This window comes from Panicum virgatum, chromosome 3K (assembly GCF_016808335.1).
Source record: "Panicum virgatum strain AP13 chromosome 3K, P.virgatum_v5, whole genome shotgun sequence".
Classification (NCBI taxonomy): domain Eukaryota; kingdom Viridiplantae; phylum Streptophyta; class Magnoliopsida; order Poales; family Poaceae; genus Panicum; species Panicum virgatum.
Window position 1 is genome coordinate 35,737,475 of NC_053138.1, and position 11,956 is coordinate 35,749,430.

The 11,956-nt window shown below is 41.7% G+C and overlaps 1 protein-coding gene and 1 pseudogene across 5 annotated transcripts; both read left to right on the forward strand.

Annotated features, from left to right (window-relative positions):
* The window catches only part of LOC120700880, a 146,231-nt pseudogene extending 136,719 nt beyond the window's left edge, over positions 1 to 9,512 (forward strand).
* Positions 3,826 to 10,450, forward strand: LOC120699096. Of its 5 annotated transcripts, XM_039982959.1 has the most exons (15): positions 3,831 to 4,268; positions 4,365 to 4,711; positions 4,844 to 4,917; positions 5,098 to 5,131; positions 5,232 to 5,290; positions 5,399 to 5,513; positions 5,613 to 5,650; positions 5,738 to 5,835; positions 5,983 to 6,038; positions 6,824 to 7,133; positions 7,442 to 7,557; positions 7,879 to 7,935; positions 8,406 to 8,471; positions 8,595 to 8,669; positions 10,076 to 10,450. In XM_039982959.1, the coding sequence occupies exons 2-15, from the start codon at positions 4,493 to 4,495 to the stop codon at positions 10,262 to 10,264; spliced, it is 1,506 nt and encodes a 501-aa protein (XP_039838893.1). In that variant the 5' UTR covers positions 3,831 to 4,268; positions 4,365 to 4,492; the 3' UTR covers positions 10,265 to 10,450. The 5 variants fall into 5 exon arrangements, with proteins under 5 accessions (XP_039838895.1, XP_039838894.1, XP_039838897.1 ...); XM_039982961.1 differs by having other exon boundaries at positions 3,826 to 4,711; positions 6,824 to 7,040; XM_039982960.1 differs by having other exon boundaries at positions 3,829 to 4,711; positions 5,813 to 5,835.
* The last annotated feature ends 1,506 nt before the right edge of the window (positions 10,451 to 11,956 follow it).

The following is an 11,956-nucleotide window of genomic DNA, read 5'->3' on the forward strand; positions in this document are numbered from 1 at the left end:
GCAACAAGGCGAGAGCCCGATATTGGGGGGGGGGGGGGGGTGGCAACAAGAACTGATGCGGTTTTCTGTGAGTTTTTTCTCTATTTCTTTATTTTTTTTACTGAGAGCACCTAGAAAATTTGAAAAAAATTGTAAGCCTTCTTTTTAAAAAAATCATTTGAGAGATCGTTTTGGACTACCTTTTTAGGAGACACTTTCCATAGAAAACATATGCAAAAAAATATTAAGAGAAGTTTCTGAAAAATGTTTTTTGGGTATGCTTTTGTAAAGTTATGTAAAATCCTATAAAATATATTTGCGAAAGTTTCCTGAAAATATTTTTAGTAAGTGTTTCTAGATGCTAACGACTTTCTTCTGCAAAACGCTGACGCTCCATGCATTAATGTTTCTCAAAATATAGACCGTATGGCATAAATTTACGACTTTACCTTCTGTATTGAGATGTCTGGCTGTACATAATGAATACAACATTTCTATAATTGAGAACTTTAAGATCCTATGACTTTGGTTCTATTTAAAGACCTCCAACCCAATTTTATAATTGGTGATATTTGTTCTTGCATACGCACCCACTCGTCCAATGAACAAAGTAGCTCTCAATTGTGCAACCTCTAAACTTTGTGATCCTCAATTACTCACACTCGCCAAACGTAGATATATGAGCCGACATAGCTATGATGGTTTGAAATAATCTTGGTGATGTTTAGAGGGGGGTGAATAGGCGAACCTGTAAAATCTGAAAAATTCTTCGCAGCGGATCAGTCTGTCGGAACTTCCGACCCTATTGTAGAAACTTCTGACAAGAGTAAAGAATTTTGAACGAACTACAAGTTTTTAGAAGAACTTGGAAAAGGTGTTTGAATCAAAAGTTCGCCAATAGGTCCTAGAGTAACTTGCAAGTGATCTCCCACAACGGAACAGCCCACAAAAGTAGATCGAGATAAAACGAGCTCAAAGTCAACAAGAACAACATATGAACAATAAGAACAAGAAACACAAGATTTATTCCCAAAGTTTCCTCTCACAAAGGAAGCTACGTATACATTGAGGAGCTCACAAATAGCAGTATTGTCCACCAAAAGTTTTCCTCACTCAATCAACCACCAAGGAGGATTGAGTCAATTACTATACAAATCCACGAAGGATTGGGGGTAATACAAACTTCTCGGGGCGCACACACACGAGAGGACGCTCCACGGGCGACGCCTAACCGTCTAGAAACCATCTTCAAGAGTAACAAATGCAAATTGACGGATGGAGATGCTTCAAGTGATCATGAGAAAAAGGTGGCTGCTCACACAAGTCAAAAGGCTCAAGTTCACACTCAAATCTTACTCTCCCCCAAGCCCTAGCTCCAATCCTCACAAAGTTTAGCTCTTGGAAGGATTGAGAAAAAGTTTTAGAAGCTCAAAAGTGTGTTTAAGTCAGGGAAGAACAGCCGCCAGTGAAGGGAGGGTGAAGGGGTATATATACCCGAGCCTCAAAAGTAGCCGTTATAGTGCTGTTATGTGATTGTCGGAACTTCTGTCAATGTGGTCGGAACTTCCGACGTGTTAAAACAAATTGGCGGAGCACCCTTTGATGGAGGGAGGAAAGAACTTCCAGGGGGGGTCGGAACTTCCGACCCCGTACAACGCGTTAGCCTGAATTCCATTGTCGGAAGAACCGACGCTCTTCCGACCAAAGTGTCGGAACTTCCGACCCCTACTAAAAAAGCAGGGTTAAGTGCTCAAGTGTGTGCAAAGTGTCTCTCAAAGAATATGTTAGCATTTCAAGGACGCTTTGGCATCTTCCACTCAATTTTTCGCATCCCTCTTAATAGTACGGTGTTTTCTATACTCAAGTTCAAAATAAAAATTTATAAAAGATTTTCGATCAAGCTCAAATATCATCTCTTTAGTAAACTAGGTGAATTACCCGCGCGATGCTGCGGGATCTAAAAGAGCATCGTAGAAACAAATATTTATGATTTAAGAGGTTGAGATGTACAAATGGATTGCATCATGAGAGCATCATACAAACCGTAAAAATACATGAGGAAGAGAACAATGGATACGGTAGATGATTTATCACACATGAAAAAATCATAAAGAGCAATTGTGCATACGACCGCTCGACTGCCAACTCTTGATTGCTCATGTTACTTGTCAGTTACAGGAGAACAAAAGGATAGATAGTTAATAAAATAAGGAAGACAGAGAGATGCCTGCGGCATATTGTTTAATTTCAAGTGAGTGGAGGAGCTATTGATGTATAGGTAAGAATGAACCAATGGGAACAGATATGATTAACTAAATAAAATAATTGGATGGATGATATTATTTGAGTGATGTGGTTCAACATGAGAGTATAGAAATAGTAGTTAATGATAGATAGTGGGAACCAATGGAGAGAATGGATAGGATTAACTAAACAAAATGATTGGATGGATGCGATTATTCGGGTGATGTGGTTCAACGTGAGATCAAATAAATAGTAGTTAATGATAGATAGTGGGTTCCACTAATATAATATATATAGAAAAGATTTTCGATCAAGCTCAAATATCGCCTCTTTAGTAAACTAGGTGAATTACCCGCGCGATGCTGTAGGATCTAAAAGAGCATCATAGAAACAAATATTTATGATTTAAGAGGTTGAGATGTACGAATGGATTGCATCATACAAACCGTAAAAATACATGAGGAAGAGAACAATGGATACAGTAGATGATTTATCACACATGAAAAAAAAATCATAAAGAGCAATTGTGCATACGACTGCTCGACTGCCAACTCTTGATTGTTCATGTTACTTGTCAGTTACAGGAGAACAAAAGGATAGATAGTTAATAAAATAAGGAAGACAGAGAGATGCCTGCGGCATATTGTTTAATTTCAAGTGAGTGGAGGAGCTATTGATGTATAGGTAAGAATGAACCAATGAGAACAGATAGGATTAACTAAATAAAATAATTGGATGGATGAGATTATTCGAGTGATGTGGTTCAACATGAGAGTATAGAAATAGTAGTTAATGATAGATAGTGGGAACCAATGGAGAGAACGGATAGGATTAATAAACAAAATGATTGGATGGATGCGATTATTCGGGTGATGTGGTTAAACGTGAGAGCAAAGAAATAGTAGTTAATGATAGATAGTGGGTTCCACTAATATAATATATATAGATATGACGTCGTTAATTGCTCTTTTTAAAACCTATTCATTGCTCAATAAACACATTAGCTCCTTAATTATGCATGTTATTAATACCAAAATCCACTTAGGGGGCTAAATGCACTTTTAGTTATTGAGGTTGTTCGATTCTGATGAGGGCTAAAATTTTGTGGGTTAAAAAGTTTTTGTATGGATATGACACGACACAAGGACAATAGGGATAATTCAGTCGTACTGTTGTGGAAATGCTGGGCCCCTCTATCTTTATCGAGCTGAGCTTGGGGAGGCAACTTGGGCCCGAAATGGACACGGATTTTGCCGATCCCAACCCAGTTTCGTCCAGTACTCGGCGATGCCTACGGAGCAAGGCAGACGGCTTCTCCCCACTCTCATCATTCATCTCTTTCCCCCCCTCATTTAAGAATGGCAACGAATCGGATTCGGGGCCGATATCCGCGCATTTCGGATTTGTGGGTTTCAGATTCGGTTTCTAATTTACGCCCTCGAATTTACAGGTTCGGATACCCAAAATACTACGGGTTCGGAGCGGATCCTGAAATTTACCCGCGGAGCTCCGTTGAGCCCCGAAACTTTGAGCCCAACAAAAGCCCATCAAGCAACCCTAATTATATAATCCTGAATCTTATCCCCACCCACCCACCCTGCCTCCCCAGCTCCCATCCGCCGGCCGCCGCCTCGCACCACGGTCCCGCGCCCGGCCGCCTGGCTACCCCGCGCCCCGCGCCACCGCACCAGTCCCGCACGCACGGGCACAGGCGCGCGGGCCTAGGCGCACGGCGGACTGGCGGAGGCCGCCCAGCGCCCGCGCCGCCCTGCACTGCGGTCCGCAGGCGGAGGCCGGCCGCACCTCGACGCCCGCAGGCCCGCACCGCACGGCGGCCGGCCGGCCACGCGGCCTCGCTGGACTCGGCGGCAGCCTCGCCGCGCTGCACCCCTCCCCCTCCCCCTCGGCCGACGCCTTCCTCAACGCGTAGACCTCGCGGAGGCTGTCGGCGGCCGGCCCGCGCCCCTCCCTCGGCCTCCCATCGCCGCGAAGAGCCCCTCCCTGCCTTCCCCCGGGCCCAGCCGCTCCGCGTCCGCAGGAGCCCGGTCAGTCCAATCCGTCTGCGGAGAATTTTTCTTTATTCTCGCTTGCATCCTGTCGGTTTTCCAAAGGATTTCTTTGGTTTGGTGAAATAAGAGCAGCCAGGCAGAGCCAGAGCCAGGCCGTGGTCGACTCGTGCGAAGAAGGATTCTTCCTCTTCCTCTTTCTTCTCCGATCGATCGATCCACCACATCGCATCGATCCCATTCTCCCACCCCTACTCCGCGCGATGCAGCAGCTGCTGAAGCAGGGCCAAACACCATCACCCGCACTCGCCGATCCTGACCGCGGTGATGCCGCCGCTTCCTCCGCCACGCAGGCGCTCCCCTCCCGCAACGTCTCCTCCAAGTACGACTTCGTCAAGGTCAAGGTCTGGCTCGGGGAGAACGCCGACCACTACTACGTCCTCTCCAGGTTCCTCCTCAGCAGGATGCTCACCGTCACAAAGGTCCAATCTTTCCCCTCTCTGTGGTTTCTTATTAACTCTTTCTATCAATCAATCTATCGCCTCCTTTTGTTTGTTTTAACATAACAAATATTACTTGTCATACATAATACATATTACTTGTCATACATGTAGATTCCTAATCATGTCGCCATCAAGATCGCCCTTGAGCTCAAGAAGCTGCTTGTCGACAACAGCTTGCTTGATGTGTATGGACTACCACTATACCATGTTTCTGATCACCTTTATGCCCTTCTCATTCTGCTACGCTCTTAAAGTTATGCTATGCATGTTGCACCTCTCCACGATCTATCATGTTTTTATGCTACCTTTCTAATAATCTTGTCGCCTCATCCTCTTTTTAACTCCTGGACTTCACCATTTTGCAGTTCCCAGAGTGATCTAGAGGCTAATCTATTCAAGGTTAGGCACCTTTCTGCTTCCGGGGAATGAATACCTGTTATATCTGCTGCATGCTACTTTCTCAATTGATAACCCCAACTTCTCTTCCTTTCTTCCACAGCTTATGGAGAAACGTGGATATGGGGAGGACTATATAAATCGCTATAAAATGATGACAAGGTACTCTGCTATTCGCCTATGCCTAGTACTTTAGGCAAACTCTTCTCTCTTACTTTAGTAGCATTCAAATAACATGTTTCTACTGCGCTTAACCCTGACTGCTTGCAGGTTCCATCATCAAAGAGTACCACTAGTAATATTAGTGTGCGGAACTGCCTGTACTGGAAAATCAACAATCGCTACGCAACTTGCTCAGAGGCTCAATTTGCCTAATGTTTTACAGGTTTAGTTATCTTCGGAACTTCATCACTAATGTCTCATATGCTTTGCTTCACTACCCTTGTTCATCTTGACTACCATTTTGACTGACTATAACATGCAGACAGATATGGTGTATGAGCTGCTGCGGACATCAACGGAGTAAGTTGCCTCTTATTTTTTCAGTCTTTCCAAAGATTTGTGGACCACTCGTGATTCGAATTTGGACATATAAATTAACACATGCAGTGCCCCACTTACTTCTATTCCTGTTTGGGCTCGTGATTTTAATTCTCCCGAAGAACTTATCACTGAATTCTGCAGAGAATGCAGAGTTGTACGAAAAGGTATGCAGTGTTTTATGAAAGAAAAGATAATCTGTTCTGCAAATGTCATTGATATTTTATCTGGACAAATCTAGCTATAATCACTCCATTGATTTCTCTTGGTTACCTTATAACTTAGGCCCCGTACTTTGTACTACCTTTTGCTAGGTTTGGCAGGCGATTTGAAAAAGGCCATGAAAGATGGGAAGCCAATTATTATTGAGGTATGCGGTCTTGTGTCATGCTAAATTTCAATATTGCACTCATACGTTTTTTCAAGCCCTACCACACAAAAGACCACCCTACCATACTATGATCTCCCGTACTTTTCTCCTTGATCTTTGTTGTTGCCAGTGTTTCGTGGATGCAAGCATGTACAGACTATGGATATAGGATGCGAGACACAAACAGACCATCTTGCTTTTTTTTCCTAGAAAGAAAAAAAATGACATGTTTATGCATTAAAAAAAATTGTGTACAGGATAGCATGATTACCAAGAAATAATATCTAGAAAAGAGATTTATGTATGTTTATATCAGTATGGAGGCTTAGATACATGGTTGTGCAAGGTAGATTAAAGTATTATTCCGCATACGTCTTGTTCTATGAGTGAATTCTCCTGTGCATATGACTATTTGTACAACATGGCATTCACATTTAATTTCTTGTAGCGATGGCAGGACCAAGTTGCCACCTAAATTTGTTTCTTTTGGATGGTGGTAAATCTAAACTAGACACCTCCAAGCACTTGATGTGTTTAATGCATTTACAAATCTGGTGGGGTGTTTGTGCTGTATTGGTCCTTTGTGCATACCAATGTTGTCTTTTACGATCTGGTGTTTCTATTTGTTTGGCAGCAGCTATTGTCTGTCTAGTAAATTGTAAATTTAGTTTCTAAAAAGCATTGATGTGTTATATCCATATGATTGATTTATAATGTATATTTGTTAATATGGCGTCATATGTATAGATAAATCGTATCTTATGTTAGATTGTATCTCACTGCAGGGAATACATTTGGATCCAAGCATTTATCTTATGGACGAGGAAAAGAGAGATGATAATTCCAGGACAGAGAAAACGATACCGGATTCTGAAAATTCAGGCATCTCTGTAGAAAGTAAGACAGAACATCAATCCAAAAATGGACTGGCGGAGAACAGAATAAGTCTCACAAAGGAAAATGAAAATTTTGTCAAAATCAAGGACTGCACACTGGAGGAAGGTAGAATCAGTGAAGGGGTATCTTATGCTGAGAGCCACGAAACTGTTACTCATGATTCTGCACATTCTCAAGAAAAAAATCCCAGAGATGAAAGTAAGTGAAAAGGAAATCTGCATTAATTTGTTATTAGTATGTGCCAATATGTCTTTACTTGCAACAACCAACGAGTTTGAAGCGCACTTGAATGCTCAAGTATCCATATTCGGACTAGCATAAGACGAGCATAATCTATCTTTGAAGTGTGGGCGCATTCCAAATAGGACAATTGAAATAAGGAAGCAAAGAACAAAATCTTAAGTACCTCCCAAAATTTTAGAGTATTGTACTATGCTAGATGTCAGGTGACTATGTGAATTTTGTTGTTGCACTTAGAAGAAGCCGCTGTTATCTATGCATTGTAGGTGATGGGCACAAAGATTTGGGCCAATCGAAGAATTACACCGCCAAGAAAGACAAACCTGCTGCTGAACCGATAGTTGTTCCAATTGTGCTGAGGATGTCTGATTTTGATCACAAGGTCTGTTCTCTCACTGGTTTAACATGCTTTTGGTTTCTAATGTCCTTGAAATACCAGTTGTATTCCCGTTAAAAAAATACTAGTTGTATTTATTGAATACATAAGAGGACTAAGATCGGCCCATGTAAATGATTAAAGTTTATTGTTACTAACCTCCTTTGGAAGCTGCCAATGCAAAAGCCCACTGGCCGGACATGCCTTTTGATTGAGAGCTGCTGATATGTGGGCACATTTGTCAAGGATTACTTTTACACTCTAGTTACATGGATTATTGATTCATGTTTTATCTCATATTCTGATTTGCTTTGTTGCTGTGTTCAGGCATTGTTAGAGGAATGGATAGCCACTAGAGCTTTCAGAGATAATTGCCTTCCTCAGGTATCTATGCCTCTGAAAGCTTTGGTACACATACAATTGGCAAACTGTTATTTCTTTGAATTTTTTGTGCAGTTTGTATGCTGAAAAGAAATCGTAATTAACATAAAATATAGTTGTTTTCCATGGGAGGAAATATTGCATGGTGAATGGTGGTACTTGCCTAACAGCTGATATCATACAACTATGCTGCCAGTGGTTATTTATTTGCAATGCTTGTATGATGTCTCCATCACCTAGCTTAGTCATAGAGGGGTACTACATGGAAGATACTTCACCATTGGTGTCCACCTATCTTGCAAGGTTGTACCTTAAAGTTGTATGTGTCCCTCCTATGGGGATAATTGTATGCGACAATAGGTTGATGCGTGGTACAATTATTCCTAATAAGTGGTGAATTAGTTGGCCTACCTTCAAGTTTTTTACCTCATGCAAGTAGTATCTGACTGTTATGCTATTTTCTGATGTTACAGGATCATCGAAAACTTATAAACAACCTTAAGCTTATTCAGGACTACCTTTGTTCTTTTGAGTCACAGGTAAGTTTTCTTTGATCAACAGGGTATAGTATATTTTCGATTGTTATGTTATCATCAGATGTATTTTGTCTGATGTTAGAGTGTGTATTTCTGAGCTTTTTTATATAAAAAAATCTTGCTCAGGGATTGACCATTGTTGACATCTCAGCAAATTCTTTTCCTCAAACGTTAGATTGGCTTCACAGTTATCTTCTTCAGGTACCTACAAATAACAAACGTTATCTGCTTTACTTTCTTGCTAGCTATTGTCCCGTCCCCCCACCTCCCCACACACACACCACATTGACTTCATGCTAATGTCTTTTGCTTAATGTTTCTGGGAGAGTCCAGCTCCATATTTGTGTAATGCAACATAGTCCCCTCAGTCACAAATAAGTGGCATTTTTGGGTGTCTCCAAAATACAACTTTGAGTCTTTGATTAATATTATGAAACCACTTTCCGATGCAAATCCACTCATGCCATTTTTAAATATCAAAACTCAACACATAGGAAGACTTTATAATTTAAGTTTAGAATAGTTGACTTCGGATAACCAAAGAACACAACTTATCTGTGAGATTGGAGGTGGTATCTCGCTAGAATATTCTGTTCTTATCAAATTGCCAAATGAAAAATCATGCATCTTAGGATTTGCATATACAGAAGTTGATGTATAGTGGTCAGTCATTATTTCTCTTCTTAGCACCTGATTTTCATTGGCAGTGTATCGAGCGAGGTCTTTTGGCTGCGTGTTCAGAAAGCTGCAATCAAGGGGGAAATTGATCGATATATGCGCCTGTTTCCTATGACATTTTATATCTGGTTGTCTTAATCTATTGTGCTGCAAATAACGAATCGCTGCAGTGGCAGTGTGCACTGGTATTCAGTCCACATTTGTATTCGTATTAGATTGACAACACATAAAAGTCAAAACTTGGTGACTGTTGTTCATGCAAAGAGAAGCACTCTTCCTGCAAGCAGGGGTATAAAAGTCGAAACATGTTGACTCTGTTATTCACCAAATAATCACTTATCTGGTGGGCAGATTGATTAATTGTTATTCATCTTGTGCACAACATGTAATGTTGACTACAGAGACAAACCCAATGCAATGATGACGTGTTTCTAGCAAGCAAAGCAATGCGACAGAGAAGAAGAAATTGAGGCAATACTCAGGTGCTTCTGTTGCTAGCTGTTTTCTAGTCGAGACTATTAGTCGAAGTAGTCGATAGTACGTCGGTGAGTAGTCGATGGTGCAAACTGGAGTTGAGCGGACTAGTCGAAGTAGTCGATGGCGGTACTGTTTATAGGTGTAGAATGTTTTAGAGTAAGAGATAGCACATGACATGTACTTTGCCCTTTAGTAACTACTTGTACAGAAGTAGGATTAGTTGACGTACAAGGAAACTACTCAACTCTATTTGATATTTGAGTAGGACTCTGCTAGTATTCAGCCTCTAAATTATATAAGGGTGGGTAGGGACCTCTTCAAAACATAGGTTCAATAGAGCCAAACATACCAGCACAGAGTGTAATATACCAAACCACCACCCAGGACATAGGGTATTATGCTATTCTAGCGACTTGAATCTATCTAAATTTGTGTCTTTATGTAAGTTCCAGATCTCGGCGACTCTCTGCCTGCAATCAACTACCTTGGGGGACTCCCTTGGTAGGCTTGGTGGTAAAACACCGACAGGCGGCGCCATGGGATGGAGCTCGGGCGACTGTGCGAGAAAGGAAGACAAACTGGAGGATGAGAGATGGGGACTTGAATGGGCTGAGTCATGCCAATGTATGTGGCGTGACTGAGCCTCTACCACGTCAGGTGCTCCTCGGCCATGAGGCCAGCATGGCACGATAGCCACGTCAATGTATGTGGTGTGACTAAACAGTCGGTCACGTCAAAGACTGGTGTGACCAAAAGGGCTAGTTGTTGGAATTATAGTTGCAGATGAATTATTTTTATTATTTTAGATTAAAAAGGATTTTAAAAAAGCTCTATGCTAGCTGATGATGATGATGGTGTGGTGGTGATATTTCATGTTGGTTTCTTCTCTGGGTCGCGCTGCTTTCAAAGTTGAAAGGGGCCTGGCTGTGCAGGATGCCGAAGCGTAGGCGTTAACTGTGGGCTTCGCTAGGCCGATTAGGCCAGCGCAGGAAGCTACGACAAGCAGATCGACGAAAGCACGCATCCCAGTGCCGGCTGATGCTTGACTTGTTGTGGCCCTGCATCTTTTCTCTCTGGAGTCTCACACAAGAGGGAAGGACGGTACAAATATAATCAGGGCTTGTTTAGTTCACCCACATAAATTTTTTGAAATAGAATTTTTTCATATTTGAAATATTAAATATAAACTAATTACAGAACTCATCTGTCGAGATTAATTTATTAAAATTAATTAATCTGTCATTAGCATATGTTTACTGTAATAATTTATTGACTAATCATGGCCTAATTAATCATGACCTAATTAAGCTCGTTAGATTCGTCTCGTAATTTACAAGCAAATTATACAATTAGTTTTTTATTTTGTAGCAAATTGTAGCAAAATTGGGCTGCAAAACCACCTTAAGGGGTTAAATTCTGGTTTGCAAAGGTGAGGGGTTAGGTTAAATTCTGGTTATTCTGGTTTTGCAAAGGTGAGGGGGTTAGAAATCTGGTTTTGTAGTTCAGAGCATGATGTGATCAAACGTTGATACATTAGGGGGTTATATATACTTTTTCCTATTAGGATTGTTACTTGTTAATGGTTGATTGAACTCAATCAATAAGAATATTTCGGGCGTCATGTTCCCTTAAATCCCCATTTCCTTTCAACTTTTTTCAAAGGCTTCTCACTTTGTAAAAAAAACAGCATGAGTAGTTGACAAGCAATGTACCCAAGTAAGCCAAGTAGGAAGGGCCTTCAGAAAGGTGGGTATGATGAACATTAGATTCGTCTTGTAATTTACAAAAAACTATATAATTAGTTTTTTATTTTATTTAGATTTAATACTCCATGTATATAAGATTCTCATTCGATATGATAGATTTGAAATTTTAAATTATACAACTAAACCAGGACTAAGTCACGTTCTAAAAATTTGATGTAACAGATACTGTAGGAAATTTTTTTGCTAACTAAACGGGGCCCAAGTAATACTAAGTACTGGATGGGCGCCGCGCGCTAGCTAGTTACTTTCTCTCCGAATTATTTGATCGGCAGCGACCACGGCCGCCTTGGCGGCTTGCCGTCCCACCGGAATTTCCGGCCGCCGTGCGCCACATCCACCCAGCCTTCCATTGATGATCGGAGAAATAAATCAAATCACACATGCGCCTGGCCTGCGAACGCGCATGCTCCCGGAAAAGGGGATTTCCGGCTAGACCCCGGCCGGCCGGCCATCATCGTCCGTCCGTGCTCGTGCCTGTTGTTTCGCCGAGCGCAGCAGCGCATCCATCACATTCACATGCATGGGAGGGCCGATGGGGCGAGCTTGTCTCTAGCGTTGGTCGGGCGC